Consider the following 24,515-nt stretch of genomic DNA (forward strand, 5'->3'; position numbering starts at 1 on the left):
CAACATCTTGTCTGAAAACTCTGCTCCATGACTTCAGTTGGGATTTCAGTCTATTTTTCCACTGAGCATTTTCTGCTTGCTTATTCTTTACCAACCCAAGTTTATCCCCATTCTTCTTCTGAAGGAGGTGTCCTTTAAGGGGCTTTACTGGCTTTTATGTTACTATTCTTGGTAGGGGATTATTTTTCATTTTGATACAGACAAAACCTGCATGTTTCTGTGCAGCTCTAAGAGGGTGATTCTGGAGATTAGATGTGTTTATTAAGTGGGTTGTTTACAAGAAGGGACTCTATTGGCCACGTCCTTGGAGCAGTGTTGGCTTATTTATTTCTTCAGGCTTTGGTACTAGTGCAAATCCTTCTGGATGAAGCAGGAATCCTCTGATCTTTGCTCAGTTTGCATTTTATAGTGGCTTCACAAAGGGCTGGAGCTGGGATTCTGCTGTGTGTTTGTAAGTTTGTGCTGAGGAGGATAAAAGTGTGGCTGTATCCGGTCAGAGCAGCCACTGCAGAACCACTTCACCCAAGGGCTTGTGCTCTGGGTTTGCTCTCACTTGGAGGTAAAAGCAAAATACTTAGAAAATGCTGTATTGTGCCCTGTTTTGGCTTGGATTCCAAGGGCTGGAAATGAAAGGGGTTTGTATTTTTTCTGTTGCAGCAATTAAAGTAGTGTGATTGTGTAAAGTTTTCAGAAAATTTGCTGTTAGACCAGTTATTGTGCAGCCCTGCCTGGTTGTGCCACCTTCTGTTTAACTTTCCCACTTCACTTAGCATCTGGGCTCTTTTATATATTTCTTTTTAACCCTTCTGTAGAGCAGCTTGTTTTTCCAGCAAGCTAAACACAACTGTTCCATACCCTGTGTGGAATCTTGGGTTTATGGAATCATTAGTGGAGGCTAAAGGTCACATCAGGACCTTCATTTCTGAGGAGAATTCCCTGTTGATGTGAGTGGCAGGTTCTGCAGCTGGACTAGTTTGGCATGTTGAGAATCATTAAATGTCTTTGACATGCTCCCAGTGTGTCCAGGGGAAGCTGGATGCACAGTCCTCCATGGGAGACAAACCTTCATTTCTAAACTCAGGTTCATTAAAGATCCCAGAGTAATTTTTTTCTAAATCCAATTCTTCTAGCCAAGTCTAGCATTCCACCTTCTTTAATTCCACTGTTTCATTTGCATTCAGTTTTGTAACTTCCCATCCTAAACACACTCACAGTGGTGTTTTACATTGTTTAAACTTCACTGGTGCTGCTCTGGACCAACACAAGAACATGAGCAATCGTGTTATCTGCCTCCTCTGGTATTGTCAGCTTTAATTAGGTTTTTGGGGGTTTTTTTTGGTGGCATTCCTGAAGCTCAGTAGGATTAAGGGCTCCAGGAAGACCCCAGCAGAAATGCTCAGAAATGCTGAAGTTGCCATGTTTTCTTAGTGACATCACTGAGGTTGCTCATGGAACAAACCTCCCCGGTTCCTGTCCCGATAACACAAGTGGGGGCTCAAAAGGAAACACCTTTAGCTCTGCAGAGTATTTCAGTTGCCTGATGAAAGGTTTGTTTTATCAGACAAGCTAATCAGTGCTCAAAATCCAGCCCAACCACTTGTTTTGTCAAAGTTGGCCCATTCTCTGCCAGTGCCTGCATTAGGAAACAAAAGGAGCAGAGCTGGGCCGAGCAGCTACAGAGCAGCACAGGAGTGAGCTGATGATTTGTCTGATATCCCCCCAGACTGATTTGAACACTAACTTTTCAACAGACACTTAATTTTTTGAATGGAAACGTTTCTGAGCTTTGGTTTATTTGTTTAGTTCTGCGAATTGGATTTTCTTCTGTGGTCTGAAGAACTAAGTTACCTAAACTTGTTACAACCTGAAATGAATTTGTTTGATTGATTTAATTCTCTTGTTCTCCCCTTGCAGGATTTGACAGGTGGAGTGTTTGAAGCAAACCTGGACATGCTGAACCTGAAGGAAGGGATGGATTATTATCACTTTAACTAAACCCAAGGTGAGGCAGTGGGACTGAAGCTGTGTTATGGGTGCAGGAAGACCAAAGTCTTCAGAATTTTTTAGTAATTTGTGCTTCATTAATTTGGGCTGAGTAACCCCTTTCTAAGGGAGGTCATAGTTACACCATGGGTAATGCTGTGAGCTCATTGCACATCACTCAGTTTGACTGTTAAACTGTGTATTTCTAATTTAAATACCCACCAAACACAGCCCAGAGGGTTACCACACTGTCACCACAGGGAAGCCTCAGGCAAAGCCTTAAGCACTGGAAGAGCAGAGAGGTTTTTGTCACACACTGCCTGGAGCCCTTTCCCTGCTCCCAGGAGCAGCTGCTGGTGTTTGCCAAGGGCTCTGCACAGGGGCAGGACTGGGATTCAAGGGGAACATCCTTGGATTTGGGGCTGTGTGAGCAGGACAGCTGTGTCTGTGACAGCACCTGTACAGCTGAGGAAGAGGAGGATGGAGGCTCAGGGTAAAGTGACAGTGGGCAGTGGAGTTGGGTGACTCATGGGTGGCTCTTCTCTGGGACCGAATCAGATTTTAGAGACTGGAAGTCAATTGTAATTAATATCCTAAAAGAGCAGGATCATCCCATTTGCAGAGATGTGTCTATAAACACACACAGCCCCTGTTCAAGTGCTGGGAGAGTGGGATTTAATTAGAGCCATCAAATAACAGTGTAATTACAAGATCATGTGGCCTGTGCATTTGCCCTCCCTGTCACAGGAGTCTCACTAAAGATCAGTGTTGGAGCAGTTTCATTTTATAGGAGTAAGAAAGAGGCTGGCAGGTACTTGAAGAACTGATTCACCTCAAGTCTTCAATAAAATAAAGCTTCACCCCTAAAGCTACTTTACCACAGAAACCATTTGCCTGAATTAGTTACATAAAAAGTAGTTAAGAGAGGCTTTAGCTGAAATGAACCTGGATTTTTTTTTTGTTTGACTGTGGCACAGGAGCAACAGATTTCTCCACTTGATGAAAAACCAATGCTTTAGAGAGCAGTGCAGCAGGTCAGGTTTAATACTCAGTGTGTGGACAGCAAGCACAAGCTCTGTTCAGTTGGGACATACAAATCATTGACATCAGAACAGACGGGTCAGAGTGACAGAGCATGACAAGAACCTGCCACATAACAACATTAAAAACTGCAAACAGTGGGTTTTGGTTGCCTTCCTGTGGCACATCTGCACTGTGCTTTCAGACAGGCTCTGCCTCTTCTGTCCAGCAGTGTCCAGCTCAGCTCCTGCTGAGCTCCAGCGTGTCAGGATGCCATGGCACAGCCTGCTCCCATCCCCACGGCACTGGAGCCACGAGCTCCAGGTACAGACCAGTGGCTGCAGCTTCCTCATGCTGAACTCTGCCAGGGAGAGAGGAAAAAGAGAGGTCACAGGGAGCAGATAGGCAATTCCAAACTATCTGCATTGTAGTGACATGGGACCTACAGTCTGTCTCCCTGTGAATGTATCCTTTTATATCCCATTCTTCCTCTCGGGCAGTGTTGGAATCCTGTGCTTTGCACAACACCTCCCATCATCCTGCTGGTGCAAGTGGGAAGATTTTTATGTGTTTTCCTTTCTCCAGGAAGGGCAGAGGAGCAGTGTCTGACCATCTGTGCTGCATCATCTCCCTGCTGGGTGGTGTCTGAGATGTCCCACTGCCAGCCTGGGATGCTCCCAGGGAACGAGGCTGGAAGGGCTCAAGGCAGCAGCTTCGGCCACTCCACGTGTTCTGCTGCTGGCTCAGGACACCCCTCCTGGTGCACAGGGACACCTCCATGAGCAAACACCCCCCTGGAGCACATTCCCTGTACCTTGGACACCAGCTGAGGTTTGGGCACTTTCAGGAGGTCACAGAGGCAGTTGCGTCTCTCCCTCACCACGGGCAGTTCTGCTTCCCTGGGGGAGGAAAGGTGTGCCAGTTAATTCACAAATTAAAACCTGAGGGTGCCCATGTTCATACACAACATCTTAAGTGATCCATGTTACTACTGGATTATGATGATCTTTTGTGTACATTTCAAATTCTAGGAGTTTTTGTTCTGTCACATTTTAAGAATAATGAAACATTTTTGTACCATCTTAAGCCAGATAACCCATAAATACACACCAGGTCTATTCTTTTAGAGTTTTATATTAAAAAAAAATAGCACTTATTCATACAACTCTTTAGACTACAAGTTCACTAATTTATTCTCTAACATTACTGGATTTGGAGAACAATCTACACTCTCCAGAAGCTTTGTCCTGAAATAGAAAAATCCAAACCTAAAATATGTGAGGCTTTTAAAAAAGTTTCTGAAATGGCATCATGTCCACGAGATAATTTCTTCCAGAACTGTCAGTTAAAAAAAGCCCCCAAATGCCCCAAATCCCTGGAAGCAGAATTCTTTTCCATGTGGCAGAATCCTGTCCCTCAAACTGGAATGCTGGGAGGCTGCTGGTCCTGCTCACCAGGGCAGGACATTTACTTTGGTTTTCTTAAGTAATGACTGTAAATGAGCAATTAATTACAAATTTAACTCTTGGCACATAAAGAGTCCAAAACTACAGAGAAAAAGCAAAAAAAAGGCAAGTCAGAAATAACCTGAACTTTCTTTTTTTACACCTTGGACAACGTGTCTTATTTACTCCTGGAAACCTTCCTGTGGCTAAACAACATGTATTATTTATAGAGCAATTTGTTTAAACTCTGCATGACACAATTGCATGATAAACTCTCTGTAGTCCCAAAAGGAACAAATGTGTGTATCCCAGTAACTACCATCTTCCCCCAAAATGAATTCTCATTTGGCTTCCTGCTCTTAGTGCTTGGTGTAATTCAGAATTCAGAATGATTATTTTAGCACTGAGAGAGCTTGAGGATAACAAGCAGCTCACTCTGACACTCAGCAACTGCTTCAAATCTCTTCTTCTGTAAACAGCCCCAATCTACCAAGATTAAACAATTAAGTTTTGAGTAAACGAGCTTTGTCTTTCATCTCAGAGCAATGGCCACACTGCAAGAGGGTACTCAGGGCCTGCTCCAGGCCAGAATAAACCAGGCACACCCTAAAAATGACAAGGTGAAAACACAGTATTTATTTTTCTGGAGTGGTTTTGGGGGAATATTTTGTTTTGTTGTAAATAACCCCTTTATAAGCAGAGCTGAACTACCACTGCTTTTCCTGGACTTCTAATTTTGGTCCTGCAACCACCCCTTGGTTACAGCAGCCATCTCGTCCTGCTCCAGTAATTCTGTTAAAATGCTTAATGCAATTTCTGAGCAAGTCTGCTCTTAAATGCAGGTTTCATAAGCGAGCACTGAGTCACCCCAAACACAATCCTAAACCTCCATGTGCAGTTAAACAAGGAACTGTAACCACAGGCAGAATTGCTGGTAACCAATCCTTCAAATCTGAGACTGTTGCTCTAATTTTGCACTGGAAAATTCAGAAAAAGAGCAGCAGCTATCCTTCACAATAACAAACTCAGTTTTCTTTTCCCAAATATAAAGTTATTTAAGTTCCAGTACAGAAATAAACTGGAAAGTACATAAAAGTCAAACAATGTAGCATGGAGCCTGCAAATCTGTGATCCAGCCTGAAGGTGTATTTTTATTTCCATGAAATGTCAGTGGAGACAAAAAGCCATTTAATATAATGACTAAATAAATTATATATTGTTTTATATATATCTGTCTGTTCTCTTGTATCTACTGTGCTGTGTGGGGCAGCAGCCCCATGGCCCAGGTCTGGGTCAAGGGAAAATGTTTAACATGGCAGCAAAAGTAATAAACTAAATAGTACCTTAGAAATCCATGTTCCCTCAGATCTCCAAGCCCTGCAGCCTTTTATCAATCTGCCCAGGTGATGATAATGCTCAATGCTAAAATATGCAGAAAGGGAAAAATCCAGTGCCAAAATGGTGGGTCCCTGCTCCTGTCACAGTCTCCTGCCCTGAAAGTCACTGTCCTGCTCCAGTGGATTGTGCTCATGGAGAACAGGACTCTCTTCACCTGCCCTTGGAAGAAGCCAAAGGTGCAGGTAAGAGTAGGTAAAAAGATGAGTTACATTCTATAAAGTGGTTGTTTAATTCATGCCATCATGTGCCTGGGAAACATCTAAACTGTTCCAATTCCAAATGGTTGCTTGAATACAGCACTTGTAGCATGTTGAGTAATTACATTTCATGGGAGATTTGAGCTGTTCTGCTAATTCTGTTGTTTTCCAGCTTGCAGAGATCCTTCCTTTCCCCAAATCCTGCCATAAATGCCAAGAAACTGTCTGTGCAGTTGCAGTTTGACTGTTTGCATAGCCCTGTCTCTGTTTCATGGAAAACTTCCAAGATTTCCTCCCTTTTTATGCTGTTAGAAAAATATAGGTATTTTGCTTTATCTAGTGGTGATTTTACACATCCCATTTTCAGTGGGAGAGTGAATTGGATAGTTCTTTAGAGCAGAGGAATTCCTTGCAGCAGTTCTTTTAAATTCATTAAAGAGACGAACCTACGGAATCATTCCTTACAGCTTCCTCCCCACCAGCTCTCAAAGGCATCCATCAAACTCCTGCTCATTCAGAAATTATTTCAGCTCTTATTTCTGTCTGGCACAGCTGCACTTACCAGTTGGTGTCACTGAGGATGGCCATGACCTCGTCCATGACGGCGGGATCCACCACGTCGCCGTAGGTTATCAGCATCTCGTACACCTGGCTGGCCGTGGTCTTACGGATCTGTGGGGAAAGGGGACAGGCAGAGTTAGGGAAGCATCCACAATCCCTAGGGAAGAGCCCAGTGCTGTCACTGGAAATGGTCCCTCAGACTTGCTGTCATGTTATGGTGGCCACTGAGTCCACTCCTGCCCCGACGGGGATTTGCAGCAGGAAGGGACCCTGTGTTTGCACCTCAGGGAATTCCATGTCTGCACCTCAAAGAATTCCTACAGTTTCTCCCTAAATCCTTCAGTATTTCCCATCTGGAAGGCCACAGCTCTGTCTCCCACAGGGAATGAATTCAAACATATGAGCCTGGCCCAACTGGAACATTCCTTGCAGTGACTCACTGAGCCAAAGCCTGGCTCTAACTTTGTTTGCTGCAGGCTCATAAAACCCACTTCCCAGTCTGGAGATTGGAAGAATCAGCAAAACTCTTGGGAAAACTGCTGGGAGATGGCATCAGCCTGACACCTGGCATCAGCCTGTCCTGCTCTGGGTTGTGGAACAGTTCCTGTGCCTGTTCTTTTCCCAGAGCTCAGGTCAACAGTGACATTGGAGGGGGCACACACAGGTTGGTTGCTGAAGCACAACAGGTAGAAAGATGCTAACTGGAAGACAGCAAAATTCCAACAAAACCAAATTTTTTTTCTCTTGACAAAAGCCTGATGGTAACCAAAGGAAGGCAAAGGAATTATAGCCTTATTTCTGGACTACAAGTGCCAAATTAAACTGACCCATCTGTAAAAACAAAAACACATTTGTGATGTAAAATCCCCATAAAATGTGAAACTGAAATGATCTCTCCCCATTTCTTACACTGTGCCCCTGCAGCAAAGGATGCCTCATGGAGCAAATACACACAACATGGAAACAGAACAAATTTCTTTTCCTTGAACCAGAGCTGCTCCTGTGTTGCTACTCTCAAAAGTATGACAGAACTAACAGTAATTTATCTGCTTGGCACTTGGCATTATCTTTCAGCACTAAATGATGAGCAGATCTTCCCTGTGCTGGGGGTTCTGTAACAGAAAGAAATGGCTGAGCCACCTGCCTTGCTCCCAGTTTAACCAGTAAGGCCTGGAGGTGGAAGGGCAGCACATGGGACACAGCCAGGGACACTGCAGGGACACTTGAGAAATAAAACCTGTTTTTCTGTACATTAATACCTGTTAAAAAGAATGCTGCTTTAATGCACTTTACATTAGTTTTTATTTGTATTTTAAAGAATAAATGGATAATATGCAGTCTTCAGTACTTACTATAGGAAAGGGATGGCAAAGGAGGAGAAACAGCTGAAAGAAAACTTTCTCTCTCATGTCTCCTTGGAATTGAATCAGGCCACAAAACCTAGAAAACAAATGAAGACCAGATCTTGTGTTATAAATGCACAGGTATATTTTGGGATCAGGATGAAGATATATTGGGAAAAAGGATGGGAGGGGGAGCTGTGCTGCCCCCAGGAAATCCCAACTCCCAGTGCTGTGGGAAAGCAAACACTGAGGGTGAGTCTGGGAGGTGCTGATGGGTGACTGGGCTGCCCCAGGCTGTGCCAGGTACAAATGTGGGGTTAAACTTGACCAGCAGCACCAAAATCTGTGCTAAAAATCACCTGTGAAGCAAGTTCTGCCATGGACAGTGAGGGCAGAGGGAAGGCTGGGCATGGAGGGGGCAGGTCAGGGGGAAACACAAACCAGAGACAAGGGCTATGGCTCATTTCGGGTTGCCTTGCACTCTGAAACTGCTCCCCGTAAAGAAATAAAAGGACAGCCAATAAAGTCACACTGTTATGGGATGATTTTGCCAAGTTTCTGCCACTGAGCCTGCTCTTTTCCCCTCCTCTCCTCACCCAGCACTGTCCTTCCCAACTGGGAAATTTTGGTTTTGCCCTCTCTGCTGCCTGAGCTGAGTGAGGGCTTTTACCCCAAACCCAGACACTCATTTTGCAGATGTTTTCAGTGCACATCTAAGACCTAATGAATAAATTATATATATTTGCCATTGGCACTGTGTCAAGCTCTCTACAAAGAAAAAGCAAACGATTCCCTGCATCTTTAGGAGCATCAACATTTTAAAAGCTGTTCAACTTTATCAGATCACGTTTCACCCCAGCCACCCAGAAGTACATGACACTCTCACAACCTTTGCTCACATGTATTCATGTGCATTTTTTCATTTGAATTCCACATGAACTAGACCCAGCTGTTACATCTGGTGATTTAAATATCCCTCACTTTCTGTGAGGAAGGATTGATTCCATTGACTCACACTCCGATGCTGGAGCGAAGCTTCCGGATGTCTTTGGATCTTTTGATCTCTTCTTTGCAGAGGGTGAACAACTTCACTGGGAAGGGGTGGCTGAAAAATGGGAAAGAAAAAAAAAAGGTGAGCAATAGGTTTCAGTAAAATTTCAAAGGTAATTTAATGACTGTCAAGATGTCAAATCAACTTTCCAAGGCAAGGAAAGAACCACTGTGGGGTAGAAGGTGCTTCCTCCCCAGGAGCTCATCCTGCTTTGGGAGGCCTTTGGTAAGGACACAGGGGAGTTGGGCCATCATGTTACTGGACCTTTCAATTTTTAACCTGGCAGGGAAGAACTTACTATTAATTATTTACATTGCTACTACCCGTGTGCTCAGGAGTGAACTCCTTCTAGCCAGAGGGATCCAGCCCATGCAGGATAACTGGCTCACCATGGCTTGTGTTCACACCAGAGCGTGGTACAATCAGCAATGCTCTGTCAGGAATTACAATATCCCACAGCCAAATAACAGTTGTTTAGTCTGTGTATCATTGTGGTGCCTTGGTCATTCCCTGAGGTCTCCAACCAAACTTCACATAAAAGGGGATGAATGTTGTTCTTAACTACTCCACCATTTCAGAGCCGAATTCCTTCAGTGATTCCAGACAACGTAATTAAACACAGGGCTCACAGTTCTATTACGTGGATGAGCCATGGAGCCATCTTTAAATATATTTAGCAAATTCTTTTCTTTTTCCACACAGTCTGGGAAACGTGATTCTCACAGCTCTTTCCCAGACACTCGTACAAACACAAGTACTGTTAGTTATTCCAAGGATCTATTAAAAAGAAGGAAAGAGGGACTAATGCTTTTATCTCAGCTCAAATTATTTAATCTTTTACTTGCTACACTCAAGGCTGAAGTGCCATAGATGCAAGAAGAAAGTATTTCATATTTGTCTAGTGAGCACAATTACTCCTGGACTGTGTATTTTAGAAACCTCCCTGCATTGTGTATGGAAAGCAGAAAGCAAAAATAGCAACATTCATTTTCTGCTACCACGTTCAAAGCTGTGGATAAAAACTCCTGAAGAGAGCTGGGTACTGTCATCTGCTGAAAGGCAGAACATTTAAAACAAGATGTTTCCAGGAGTACCAGGATGTTTTGTTAAGGTAATGCACCTTGTTCTATAGAGTTTTCTGACAAGAGTTAGCAGGTTTTGATTACTTTTTAAAAATTCTTAACAAAATCCCAGCATGAACTGATAAATGGTGACTTGGTTAAAAAACGGAACAACAAACCATGGACCCATCAAGGTAAAAAATGTGTCAACACGTGGTGAGAATGACAGACCATGAATGAGTCCGTGTGCCCACAGGCATGGATTTGTCTGGGTGGGTGAGGGAACTGCTCCCTGAATGCTGAGGTGTGTTCTGTTTTACCTTGGTGGAACTCCTCCTTCTCCCAGCCCCAATTACACAAAGACCCTGTGTAGACAGCTAATTACAATCCCTGCAGTGCATGCCTGGCTCTCAGCACAGACCAGGCAATGTAGTGAATTAGGTGAGATTTAAACCAGTTGAACAACAGGGACATCACTGGGAAGTGGAGCAACAAAGAGACCAATTGGAACAAGAGCATCTGGAATAAATTTAACACACGGAACCTCACGAGCAGCATTTTGTGTTAAAAACAGATGCACTTTCCTTTCTGTCAACTGCCAATTCCACATTTGCAATAACCAAACCTAACCTATGTGTGATCTCAGATGACTCAAATAGCTTGGCCTCTGTAAAGGAAATTGAGAAAATTCCTTCTCCTGTGTGGGCACTGTGCCAGCAGGAACAGCGTTGGCTCTCAGGAAAAGGGATCAGTCTGAAGTCTCTGCATTGATGTAAATTGGGCACACGTGGTGCTGCCAAAAGGTGCTGGTTTTCCCTTCTCCAGGTGAACTGGGTTTCAGCAGTGCCACTCAGGGTGGCCCCGGAACAGCCACCAGCCACTGCCAGATCTTTGCTTTATGGCTTGTTATGCAATAGCAGTAGAACTGCTTAAAAAAAATCCACAGGATAATAAAAATCCACATAATACATAGAAATCTCCAGTTGGAGATCACACACCATCTTACAGCACTGCAAGATCACCAGAAAAAGTATAGAGAGAATACCTGAATGCTTCTGTTGAATATGTAAAATACATACAATGAGGAAGAGAAATGCCACTACTACTCCAGAAAGCATTAGACCCTGAATTGCCATTCCAAAGCTGTTCTGTTTGTGTGCCCGTTGCCTCCAGCACTCCCTAATCCATGAACACTCCCTACACTGTCATGGGTGCAACTCCACAAATTGTACAGAGGGATGGGATCAGGAGGTTTGGGGTTTATGACCAGGAGAAGGAAGGACATTGCAGCTGAGACCTGCTGCCCTGTGGGGCTGGGAGGGCACACGGGGCAGGGGGAGCAGCAGGTGAGGGATGCTGCAGCATCACCAACACTTTGGTCCAGCTCACACCTGCCCTGCTGCCCAGGGCAATGGTTTGCCCCCCACTTTTCTCCACACACCCTTCTTATTTTGGCCCAATCTGTGAGCACACAGCAAAACAGACTGAGGAACCACCTCGAGCTGACTGGGAGAAAGGCACTTTCAACCCACTGCAGTTCTCCAGTGCCATTCCTCATGCAGTGATACAAACCACTCCAGGGCAAGGGAGGGGGAACTTCTCGTGCTGGTCACACAGGTTTTTGTCACCTTAAGACAAAGAAGAAATAACAGCCTGGAAAATGACAGGCAGAGCTGCTCTTTTCACACTACAGCTCAAACTAAGCCAGGTACAACAGAGAAACTGGTTCCAAAAGCCTTTTGATGACCCCAGTGACACTAAAGCTGATTCATTTCCAACCCTACAGGACAGGTATTCACCCCACACTTCCCAGCCTGCTGGCAGGTTCAGCAGGGCCCTGGCAGAGCAACAACCCCACATGGCAAATGCACCTCACTTAAGCACGAGCATTCAGGAGAAAGGGGTTCACTTGTCCTCCTGCAGAGATCACACACCAGGCACACAGAGCTTCCCCAACACTGAGATTCAGCTGAAAAACGACACCAGAAATGTCCAGCTTTGTATTCCAAACTTTATGAGCTGCAGGGTGTGAAGAGGCAGGAAAATGCCCGGCAGGTTCTGCCTGTGCAGGGCAGGAGTGACACCCTGTGGCAACTGGTTTTAACTGGAGCACTGAGCTCCTCACAGGGATCACACTGATCCAGCTCCTAATCCTGGTTAAATTAAGCACTGCTGGATATTACCCACTCTGGACTGCTGATGTTTTATTAGAAAACCAAGCTCCAGGACAGTGCACAATTTCCATTTGAAACTTCAAAATGCATTTGCAGATACCTTTTTATAGTGTGACAGTTGCCTGTTAAGCTGCTGGTTTAGGCATAATCCTGATGCCAGACATCCTAGATCCCAATTCCCTTGCTAAAACTCTAGCCAGACCAATGTGGTAAAAAACGAGGGAAGGAGATTAAATGGGAAACAAACACCACAGGGAAAAAGACAAGCATGTATCTCAGCCCTCTTACTTCAGTCACACTCTATCTGAAAACTACCTGACACTGCAGGCACAATGTGGCCTTTTCAGGCCACTGGGATGTGTCTCAATTTTCAGGCTCATTCTGTGCTGTATTTCTCAGAGCCAGGATCAGTGTTTCCATCCCTAACTGCACCCAAAGGACATACACCAGAGTAACAAAATGCACATGTTGCCCTAATGTAATTTTGGGCTCATCCATCCATGTGCTGATCCACACAGGGGCTCTGAGAGCACAGCAGAGCCTGGGGCATTCACCTGGCTCCCTGTGAAGGATCCACAGTAACTCACTCTTGGTCACCTCTGCTCCAGGAGGCACCTATGTGACCAAAACACTGTCACATGCAGGAACTAAACCCTCCATCTTTTTTAGCTGTCTCCAAACTCTCCTGAGCTCTGCCCTTCCAGGACTCTACGACAACAAGTTCAGGCCAGCACTTCACTCTCTTGACATGAGAATGATCCACTTGGCTGTTTCATTATTAATTTTCTTCTTTGGTTTCATCATCAAACTGGAAGAAATACCTCAGGATCAGCTTCAAAATCTTTCCTTCCCAATCACCCTGGATTTTATTTCAGGTCTTTTTACACAAAGCCTCACAAAGGCACCACAGGGTTGTGTCTTTGCCACACAGCAAAGGCAGCGATGCCACCATGTGCTTTTTGTTTAGTGACCCCTGACGTGGGAGACAAGACTTTACCTGGGATTTCCACCCATAATCTATCACCTTCCCCAACAGGGAAGCCTGGAGCCTGTGTGGAAGCCCCAAATCCCTGGCATGATTACAAAATGAACAAGTAATATTCATTCCATCTGTCTTTGACTCATTTTAAATTCCCATTCAAACAGAGACTGCCAAATGCAATTTAAGAAAGATTATCTAAAACCACACTTCAAGACAAGAGTAGGCTCAATTAAAACTTTAAGAATGATAAATGCTTTTCAAATTTAGCTGCTGTGAGCAATTCTTGAACCAACAGATTCCCAATCCTGGATATGTGCTCATAGGATCCACGTTGTACAATTCTGCAAACATCTGTAGATGTGCCAAGATGCTGCCTGGGAGAGCTTGTGGAATAGATTTTAATATTACTGAAATTAAAATAATTCTTTTCTGAAACATCTGCAAAAAAATATGATTTCATATTGGAATATCTTACTCATGCTTATCCATTCCTGAACTAAATACTTTCCAGAAGACTGAACCTGGGAGGGAAAGAGTTGAGACGTGCCTTTTTTATTATTCCTATTAGAATCTTAATTAACTTCTTCAGAGATATTCACATTAACCAAGGCAGTGGGACTGGGGAAGCCATAGCCTCTAGGCACACACTGTTCTGCAGCATCAAACCAGGACACTGCCAGTGCTCAAGGCTCCCAGTACAGCAAGAAATGCACCCCAATGGCATGGATTTAGGAAGCTGGAGAAGGCAAGAATGCCATGTAAAACATGTAAATTGACTTTGATTAATGTCCTGGTTGTTAAACAATGAACCAGTAACTGATGTGAGAGTCAAAGATTTTGAGAGCCTTTCAAGGGTCTCAGCTGTCCCACTTCAGGAAAATGAAAACACTACAATATACACTCACATCTGGAGCTCTGTGCACCCACACCTAGAAGAACACTCAGCAGCGCCCAGGGTAAGATTTAAGAGGCCATTTGGATGGTGGAAAATAAACCAAAAAGACATCCAGCAACTTACTTCTCTTGCTCAGTGAATGTGTCGAAGCAGCCATTTGCCAGCAGCTGGTCCAGCATTGTCAGGAGAGGTACAGACACCCTGAGGAAAGAAAATGATTCAACAATGTAAATACATTCCCTGGCACACAGATATACACTATTTTTAATCAGAAGCAAAGAAAGAAACATCCTATGTGCCTACACATATTAAAATTAGAACCCTGACTTACACAAGGAGGGTTGCTCGGGAACTTGTGTGTGTTGGCTGAACCACCCTCCTTGGCTGAGGGGACACTCCCTCCCAGCCAAAAGGAAAAAAACTTATTAACAACACTCCTGCTTTACACTCGCAGGGTCCTGAAAACACAATTAACAGTAGCAGAAAAATATTAATTTATTTTCTAGAATATAAACAATGTATTCCACAGACTGGGTCAGAAGTTACAACAACAAATGAACCAACAGAAATAACCACAGCCATGTTTTCATTTCAACAGTTAAGAAACAAAATACAAATAAAATAGCGTTAGGACAAGGAGGAATGGTTTCAAATTGAAAGAGAGTAAGTTTAGATGAGATGTTAGGAAGAAATCCTTCCCTGTGAGGGTGGGGAGGCCCTGGCACAGGTTGCCCAGAGAAGCTGTGGCTGCCCCATCCCTGGAAGTGTCCAAGGCCAGGCTGGACAGGGCTTGGAGCAACCTGGGAGAGTGGAAGGTGTCCCTGCCCATGGCAGGAGGTGGAACAAGATGAGCTTTAAGGTCCCTTCCAACCCAAACCACTCTATGATTGTAAAACCTGAATATGCAAAATATTTTACCGTCACCCCTTGGTTACACATTTTACCAAAGGTCGTGCTGTTCCAAAAACCAGATGTGCTAAAGCAAATGCACATGGCTAGACACACCCCATCTAGGCAGATTTAAACTGATGTGCCACACATCTGACTTCCAACACCTGCTGTTGAAGGGAGAAAAGCCAAGGCAATCCATTACCGGTCATTCCGCAGGTTGTCCTCAAAGACCTTTAGCAACGTCTCACAGAAACTCTCCAGAGCACTGGGATCACCCTGGATTTTCTTCATGTAGTCGAACAGGCTCTGGGCAGAGTATCTGAGCTGGAACAGAAGGAATCTCCAATGAAGGACAGGGAAAAACCCCAGTGCCACACACACAGACACTGTTTGTGCAGGACTGCCTTGTCCCTGCCCACTGAGGAGCACCCCTGCACTGGGAACACAATTCCAGCAGCAGCCACATGTATAAATCACAATATCCAACAGGACCATGGCTACTTTACATCCAGTAATCCTTTTTCAAGGAAGAAGTCTTTTTAACTTTTTAAGTTTTGCCATTGCAGGAAAAAAGACCACATTAAAGGTTTGTTATTTTTTTTCTCCCAAAACAAAACATCCCCAAACCACTATGATTATCCTGCTTCACTTCAAGTAATAACACTGTTATGACTCTGAAAGTTAAAAAGCACACAAGGAGTTCACCAGGTAATATTTACTAAACAGCTGATGGAACTGAACCATGCAGACAAGCTGCTGGCCACACAAACCAGCAGTAAACTCGGGTTAAAAATTAAAAACAACTCAGAAATAATGACTGTTGGTTTAACTTTATTGTGCTAATCAGCCAACTTAGAAAGATGGCAGGGGAGGGGTCAGTGCTGATGCTCAGAGCTCAGCTGGGCACGGGCCATGGGGTTCCACCAGCTGTGACCCATTACAGGCTGCAGGGTCACTCCACAGCTCCCCGTGGCTTAGATGGGAGATTGGGAAGGAATTCTTGGCTGAGGGTGGGGAGGCCCTGGCACAGCTTGCCCAGAGAAGCTGTGGCTGCCCCATCCCTGGGAGTGTCCAAGGCCAGGCTGGACGGGGCTTGGAGCAACCTGGGCTAGTGGAAGGGGTCCTGCCCACGGCTGGATGAGCTTTAATGTCCCTTCCAACCCAAACCATTCCATGTTTCCATGATCTCAAGGAGCTGCCATGTTCACCAGGCTGGCTGCTCTCTCAAGGACCTGCTGTGTGGGAGGGGAGCAGCCACAGTCTGCTGTGGAACCCCCCTTTCCTGGGGGATCTGTGCCCTCCCCCAGCTCACAGTGCACCCTGGAACCGAGGGAAGAGGGCTGCAACAGGCTCCACCACCATCACTACTAATGCTGAGAGTTTCCACTTCTGGAACAGGTTGGAATTTTAGTTTCCAGCATTTATTAATTATTAATAAATAAAAATAATTTTAAAAAATAATTTACTTCCCTTGAGGATGAGAAAAAAAATTTGGTGGGTTTGTTTGTGGGGTTTTTTTGTTACAGAAATTACCTCAAAGGAAAACATCTCATCAAGGATGAACCTAATCAGATTCCTGAATCCTCCTGACTCTGATGTGAGTATTATCTGTCCTGCTGGGGTTTGGTCACGTCACTTGGGGAAGGGGGTGGTGGTTGGGGGGGCTGTGGGAAGGGCAGGTGGGGTGGATCAGTTCTGCAATACCAACTTCTTTTAGTTTTAGTTCAAATGATTTTTCTGCTGGGTCAAGAGGGGGCTGTAAGCAGTGTAAGTCAGCCTGTGCAGTCAGGGGAGATTTTCTTTCTGAAGCTCACACAGAGCATTTTGATGGCTCATTCAGCCTCTCAGAGGACTGACCATTTCATCAAGAAAAGAAAAGAAAATACTGGATGAGAGTGAGAAATGTCACAAACGTCTTCCCAAAAACAAATGAGAGGAATCTCTATATAAACATTTTCTCTCAGTTAAATTTCATACCAGTAACATTTATGGGTGCATCAGTACAACAAGAACATTTTAGCCTTGAATCAAAACTCTGAACTAGTTTCCCAAAGCTTTGTCCTACGTGCAAACAGCACAGCCCAGCAATCCTGGGAAGCAGCAGCCTGCTACCTTAACAATTTTTTCTGTAGTGAAACCTCCTGGGCAAAGCAGGAGCACAAATATTTCTTTAGAAAGCAACTGAAAGAAATTACTCGGTTATTCTGAGTTCCAAAATGACAGTCAAATCAGAGTGAAATTGTTAAAACATTTGTACAGTTTGTACAATGTTCACCTACACTGAACTGCCCCCAGTGTGCTTCTTTCACATTCCAAAAGCAATGCTGGTGTGTCCCTGTGTGCCCAGTATAAACTGGGTCCTGACACTGAAAGGTCTTTACAGGATATAGAACTGTAAAAAAGATTTCCTGAAAATTTAAAATCTGTTTAATCATTATATATTGCCCTTTAAACCAAAATAAAGGAGAAATATTTTGACTTGGCACCTTCCATGAGCAGAGATCAATGATAAGCAGAAGAAAGGACCTGTAGGAGCCCATCTCAGAAGAAGATCTTAAAAAGGTGTCATTTTCTCTCCAATTTCTTTTGTCTCTTAAACTACCTCGGGGATCCCACACCATTCTTTGAAGGAAGCTGAATGACTCAATGCTTTTCCTGCAATTCAAATGACTGAAAAGGCAAGAATGGGCACGAAAGAAAAGGGCAACAAGCACGGGTACAGGTAGGGTGCTCCAGAGCTGGGCAGAGCCAAGGCAGAGCAGCAGGATATCAGAAACACTGGAGGATGCAGACAGCCAGGAATCAAACAATATAATGGGATGGGATGGATAAGCCATCACATAATTGCTTGGGAGATTTAAAAATGGGACATTTTCCCAACAGTCAGTATAGATCACAGGAACTACTGGAAGAAGCTCCAACATAACAAGGTAACATGACATGAACAAGTTAAATCCCCTGATTTCCCCCCCAGGTGAACAATCCTCAGTGTCTGAGCTACCTCCTTAATTGTTCCTGAGTACAGCAGAGAAGAGCATTTCCAAATGTCTTCCTCATCTATGCAGATCACAAATTCACATCAAACGTGTGACATTTACCTTTCCCTGGGGTTCCACAAGGACTGGGAGAGGAAATTAGGAGGTTAATGGGTTGGAACTGGGACAACTTTGGATACAAATTTGAGAGGAGGCCTGAGAATGACCTTGCTCTTATGAAACAGTAAAAACAGGGTTTGCCAAGGCTCGACTCTTCCAACATTTAAACCAACAGCAGATACTGCAGTGACAGGCAATACATGATACAGTGAAGTGTTCAAAGGGACCATTCATCTGATGATAAAATAAAGTGCTAAGGATTTTATCTCCTGAACCATGGGAAAGTATGAGGAAGTGTAGCTCCAGTAAGTGGAAAGGCACGTGCAGCTCTGGGCACAAACCTTCGTGAAATTGTTCCCAGCAAAACCGAAGCACAATACTTCTAAAACCAGTTTTGAGGCAGCAGGTGGGAATGATATGGCCAAAAAAAAAATTAGCTTAGGCATCCAGCTTATAAAACAGGATCCAAAATCCCAGTTTGTAAGAGCATCCAAAATCCCAGTTTGTAACAGAACACACAAAATCCCTGTCACCCACCAGTGATTAAGATGCCCAGTGCACACATGGGCTCTGGTTTGTACTTTGCAGCACTATCTTGACAGACCTGATGAAAAAGCCAGTGGCATATGATGAAAAAGGAAGATTCTGGATAGGAGATGTTCAGTAGATGGACAGACCCCAGTGGGTGTCCCTCTCCCATCTAACCAGTCTCCTGGGAGCCCCAGGTAACCTCACAAAATTCAGCCTCTGCCCCCAATGCCCCCAAATGGAAGCCAAGTGAGGAACTCCTGGGAAAGCCCAGACACAACCAGATGTACCAAAACCTGCAGTTTTTGAGCAGCATTTCCACAGGGCAAGACCTTCTCAGGGCCAGACCAGGCCCTGGTGCAGCCGGAACCACGTCACGCTCAATAAATAACCCCGGGGTTGGATCATTTCTAATCCCGACACATTTACAGCTCTGAAGTGGCAGTAGCTGTTTTCACAGTAACTGCAGAAAAAAACTGTGCATCATTTAAACATTAGCCCAAGTGAAACCATGTCCCCTTTGTTTTACTTACAAAATTTTTTCAATAAATCAAAACTTTGGAGGCCAATAACTCTGAGATTCAAACCAGGGACACTTTACGTGAAGTATGAATATCATAAGTCACACTACTTTTTCCCTTTAAGAAAAGAATTCCAGGAATTATTCTCAAGTGTATTTTGCTCAAGAATTGTCAACAAAGGAAACAGGATTTAGGGCCTGTTTCTTCAAACCAAATATGCATTAATTTGCATACAATTTGTCCCAGTAACCAGATGTTTTAGAGCATCATCTACAAGTGTCCCAACATTTTCCTTTGTATGATCTAACACAGTAACACAGCCCTGCTACTGGACTGGGAGGAACTTTTTAATGTACAAAATAGGTTGCTTCCTTTTTTTTTTAAAAGTTTTACTTAGAGTTTCTATAACATTTTAAAATGTAATTTTCATTCCTTATGGGGGGAAGGGGAATAACAGGACATTCTGTGCTTCAACAGAATTAGAAATGTAGCGTAGTTCAATAATAAAAATATCTCAAATTATATCCTGACCCCTGCAACTGCAGGGTTTGAGCCCTGGAGAAAGAGCAGCATTGTACAGTCCTGATCTCCACTCACTGAGGGGGGTTTCATGCAGCCATAAGAAATATGCATCACTGTGGGCCAGATGGATAATTAGAAGATTCTTTTACACAGAGAAAGTGCCCTTTGAACCGTGGCGATGGAGCAGAGTGCCAAATCCCACAGGGAATGACATCTTCTGTTTTTCCAGATTCCTTCCAATGCTCCAGCTACAATCCTTCCACCAAAACTCTTCAGAGACCCCACACGGCTCATTCCAGAAAAATCTCTTTAAAAAGCCAAACAAAGAACTACTCCTGCTAAATATACTGCTGAGCAATTTTAACTGGGGGAAAACAGCCACTGACCACGGAATTACAACAGAGCCTTTCTCCTGCTAATTCCCTGAGATGACTGAAAGACAAACTGACATTTGAACTCAGATTACCTTGCAGTATATAAAAGAACCTCCTAACTTTCCAAATTCCATGTCCATGTGAGTATGTGCACAGATATTTTTTAAGAGAGGGAAGAGTCACAAGAACATGTTACTGCAAGAACACATATTTGAATAATCCTTTTCCTTCATCCGAGATTTTAAAAATCTGCTTCTATCATATGGATTTAATAGAGAGCAGTTCTCAAAATTTGCTGTTAATGTTTTAAATCAGTCCCTGGATATTCAGCTACAGGCTTTGACAGAGTAGTTGGAACACAAGTTATTACAAAACACATCGATTTTAATTTCTATATCACATTTTAGATATTAAATGTAATTCACCACACATCTATAATCCCAAGTGTAAGTACCCTGTACTTGGAGCCTCCCTTGCACTTCCAGCTGACTCCAAAGAGAATTAGATCCTCATCTTTCTGAAGCCAAAGCCCTTGAGAATATTTTAACCGGAACGAGCCTTTAGCGTTAAGGAAAACTGCAGGGTCACAGAAAGTTAACATTTCAAAAATCAGTCTGAAAACAGTGCTGAAGGTTTCCCTTTGCACGCTGGCTGGTGGCAACAAGGGCAGGGAGCTACAAGTAACCAAACTGTTTCCACTTTTCAAAACCAAATGCACCCAAGACTTTAAAAAAAAGAAAAAAAAAAAAGTTAAAATGTTGAATAAGAATTTTCCCCTGACCTCAGTTAGCAGCCAGAATGTCTGTGTCCCCACAGCTTTCCTCCTTTTTTATACTTACACAAATAACTTTGGTTTTGGTGGAGCCTCCCATAATTGTGTTTGACTGAAAGCTGAATTTCATGTGCATGTTTGCCATTAACGAAATCTGTTAAGAGTTACATTGTCTGTCCCATAATTATTGTCACAAACCAATACACACACGTTTCCAGAGTTTTAAAATAGCCGTTGCTATATAATTAGTTGCCATTTTAGAAACATTAAAATGCTCAGAATTGGTTCAAATACATGAGACTGCACTGACAACAAATACTCAGCTACATCAAACCCAAAGGCTTATGGACTTCTCTTGATCCCAAGAGCAGAACCCACAACAGTAGGCAAAAACCCCCAACATTTGGGCTTTTTGTGGCTGAGAAGGGGAAGCCACAAGCTCAAAGTGATTTTATCTCCTTCTTCCTTCGACCCAGCAGGAGCTGCTCCCTCTCCACAAAAACTGTTTCCCAATACTTTTCACTTTTCTACCAACTCTCTTAATTTGAGATGAAAATCTTAATTAGAAACACACTTAACCACTGTTGGGGTGCTGACTCACAACCTCCTCCTGTTACAGGACCACTGGGAGTTAAAGATTCAACTGACAGTCCAAAATATTCTGTTACTGGTCTGATATTTCTGTGGTATCATATTGAACTATGTCTTTACCCCAACAGTTTTCTTGTATTTTACATCCTTGGCTACATCAAATTACAAAAACGTTGGAAGCCAAATATCTTGAAACCAAGAATTCTGAAACTACCAATGCAAGCTGTAATATAAGGACAGAAGGATACACTAAAATGATAACAAAGTTGGGAAGAATTTGGCAGCATAACAGACTGCCAAAGTCAGTGCTAAAGAGATTGTTCGTGCCAGAAGAATGAAAGAGTGATTGCAAAGCTCAGAGGATTGAGACTTGAATGATATTTCTTTCAAGTAATGGAACTTCTGGCATCTCACTGGTACTTCAGTAGAAAATGTATAAAAATATAAAAAAAATAAATCTGTGAATACTGTTAACACACACGGACAACGAATAGTTAACAGTTGCATCAGGTGACAAATGAAAACAGGTTTTCACCTCATTTGAGATGAGCCATCACCTTGCACTGAGCTGAGGGCTCTGCCTCTGTTCCCAGCTGGGAGAGTCAGCAGAGAGCTGGGAGCTGAGGGACCCCAGAGCCTGGAATTCTTGGGTTCTGTCAGGCCAGGAAAGGAGAAACAAAGCACCCTCACTCCTTGTTCCTTTTAAAGATTATAAATAAGAAACCCATCAGATTTAAAAGCATGACTTGATTTCTTTAAAAAACCCCTGAATTCTCAGTGCAATCACCACCTGCAACATCCACTGGCAGGCACTTGACACTCGAGGTAAATTCTGCTCTTACCGTGGTCTCTGTGAGTCCCCCCACGGACACTGAGAGCCCCAGGAGCACAAAGTACTGGTAGGTTGGCAGTGCCAGGAGCTGGGTGATCCTGGGGAAGGCTTCAGATGCAGCATTCCAGTTCAGAGTCTCCTTCTCTGACCTGGGGAAAGGGAAAGGAGAAAAATAATCTCGTATGTGTGCTCTGCCTTTCTTCTCCCCGTGTTCCTGGGACAGCTCCTCCGTGTCAGTGAAGGACACTGAACACTGGTCTTTGAGCATATGGGGAAAACACAAATCAAAGCTTCAGCCACTGCCAGTGCCACTTCAGCCACTCCAAGTCCTTCTCCTGATCCAGATAAGGAATTGGAATCACAGTTTCCTCTTCCCAGGCACTTTTCTCTACACACGGAAAACAAGTTCTCTTCCTGGAGTTCCATTCTGAGCTCTCTCCCATCAACAGCTACGCAAAGACTGATCCAAAGACAGACTTATCCCAGGAAAAACCAACACCCCCCCACTCCCAGCTCCATCAGCAGCCTCACAGACAGAGCAGGTTGTGATTCTCCTGAACACACAGAATGAGGACACAGAGCTGGATGTTCCTCATCCCAATCAGGTACCAGCAGCACCGTTCAGGAATGAGCTGCTCTCACTGTTGCTTCAACTAGAAAGTCCATCTTGGAAAACTACTTCAACTAAAGCTTGGTTAAAATACTATAATTAATTAAAAATTACTATTATGAACAGTCAGTGCTTTCCAGTCAAGGAAAAAACTGTGTTCATGCATATTGACAGGACACCTCAGTGAAACCCTGACTAATAGCACCAGATATTCCTCCACACACAGCCTGGGCATTTGGGCCCAAAATTTACATCAGATAGTGTGTGTTAGGTCTAATTGTGTGCATTTATTTTTTATCTCACTGGTTTAGGATATGTTTTTCAACATCTTACCTTGGAAATATCCTCTCTAGCTCTTGTCTGTGAGGGATGTGTGGAACTGGAGGATGGTCAAAGTGCAGGAGGGTCAGGAACACAGATCCTGCATGAGCTCGGAATTTATCTATTTTTTCAGCTGACTGTTGAGCCAGCCAGCACATAATCTGCCTGCAGCTACAAAGGAGAAAAAAATTAATCACATCATTTAAGCAGCAGAATGTGTATTTAAATTGTTTCAGTGAAATCAAAACTATCCTGCTATGAAACTATTCTGGTTTAATTTTTTCAGCATGAGCCTGAAAATGATTTAAGACACCCATATGGTGCCAGAATCTTAAAGGTTTATTTTCCATAGATCAATATTAATCAAAAGCCATCATGACATTAATGTTACATAGTTTTTTATCCACCTTTTACACTTATTGCTCCTCTTTTCATCCAAAAAAATAACAAAGTGTTTTATGGTTTGGAGGAACTGCTACATTTCTGATGGAGATAGAGCAGGAACCTTGAGAAAAGCACACTTCTGAGTAGAAAACTGCACACATAGCAGAGGACAAGGTCTATCCTAAATCTCAGATATTCCAAATAAACAACTTCTTCAACTCTGGCTAGTTTTTAACAATATCCTATTTTGCTTATGTTCATAACTGAGCTCCCAGCTACAATACTGTGTCCCACAAGGCCCTTTTACCCCTTCAGAGAGGACAAATAATGACAGTAAAACCAGCTAAAGTGCCTTCAGTTACAGCAAGACCCAGAATATTTAGAAAACGGGATCCAGCTGGCAGGAATGGTTTCCTCAGTTTCCTGTGGATCATCTCTGACTGCAACAGATTAAGAGGAGGAAACCCCTGAAAAACAGTGTATTCCTAGGAAACCCAGGATTTTCCTTTTAAGTGTCCTTCAAAGTTTGTGGTTTTTTCTTTTATTAAAAACCAAATCATGTATATATTCAGGTAACCATTGGCATGTTCTGTCCATAAACCAACACCACTATCAGGAAAGTTTTGCTGCAGCTCAAGCTACACTTGAAAACTGGTAATTATCATTAATTTTTTTGTAATTAGGAGTACTGTATCACAAAATTAGAAATCAGGATCTCAGTGTAAATGACCTTTTTTCTGTATTTCCTTCCTAATAATTCTGCAAAGAAACAAAAGCAAACTCATCCCTGCACTTGATCACATTCCAAATCACTGATGTGATGCTGAGGATAAGTGGGAGGGTTTGTTTTGTATTAAAGTGAACAACACTCCACAGAGGTGGTAGGTATAGCCCAAATCCCACAGGTATGTTTTACTTCCAAGGTGGGATTGCCATCCAGGTTCTCTCAATAAATCAGTCTCTG

The 24,515-nt window shown here is 43.4% G+C and overlaps 2 protein-coding genes across 3 annotated transcripts in view; one reads left to right on the forward strand and one right to left on the reverse strand.

Moving 5' to 3' along the window:
• The window catches only part of B3GNTL1 (UDP-GlcNAc:betaGal beta-1,3-N-acetylglucosaminyltransferase like 1), a 105,508-nt gene extending 103,484 nt beyond the window's left edge, over positions 1-2,024 (forward strand). The window contains exon 10 of the mRNA XM_029960017.1: positions 1,915-2,024. Coding sequence (XP_029815877.1) covers positions 1,915-1,995 — 81 coding nt within the window. The 3' untranslated portion in view covers positions 1,996-2,024. The remainder of the gene's footprint in view (positions 1-1,914) is intronic.
• A 973-nt stretch (positions 2,025-2,997) lies between these two features.
• The window catches only part of TBCD (tubulin folding cofactor D), a 116,217-nt gene continuing 94,699 nt past the window's right edge, over positions 2,998-24,515 (reverse strand). Inside the window, exons 31-39 of one of the 2 annotated variants that reach the window (XM_029960016.1) lie at positions 23,180-23,338; positions 22,247-22,385; positions 15,204-15,325; positions 14,234-14,311; positions 8,963-9,052; positions 7,957-8,044; positions 6,606-6,715; positions 3,812-3,902; positions 2,998-3,364 (exon numbers count right to left, since the gene is read on the reverse strand). In XM_029960016.1, the coding sequence (XP_029815876.1) occupies positions 3,353-3,364; positions 3,812-3,902; positions 6,606-6,715; positions 7,957-8,044; positions 8,963-9,052; positions 14,234-14,311; positions 15,204-15,325; positions 22,247-22,385; positions 23,180-23,338 (889 nt within the window). In that variant the 3' untranslated portion in view covers positions 2,998-3,352. The remainder of the gene's footprint in view (positions 3,365-3,811; positions 3,903-6,605; positions 6,716-7,956; positions 8,045-8,962; positions 9,053-14,233; positions 14,312-15,203; positions 15,326-22,246; positions 22,386-23,179; positions 23,339-24,515) is intronic. The other variant, XM_029960015.1, reaches the window with a different exon arrangement.

This window comes from Manacus vitellinus, unplaced genomic scaffold, assembly GCF_001715985.3.
Source record: "Manacus vitellinus isolate BGI_N305 unplaced genomic scaffold, ASM171598v3 scaffold_24_pilon, whole genome shotgun sequence".
In the NCBI taxonomy this organism is placed as follows: Eukaryota; Metazoa; Chordata; class Aves; order Passeriformes; family Pipridae; genus Manacus; species Manacus vitellinus.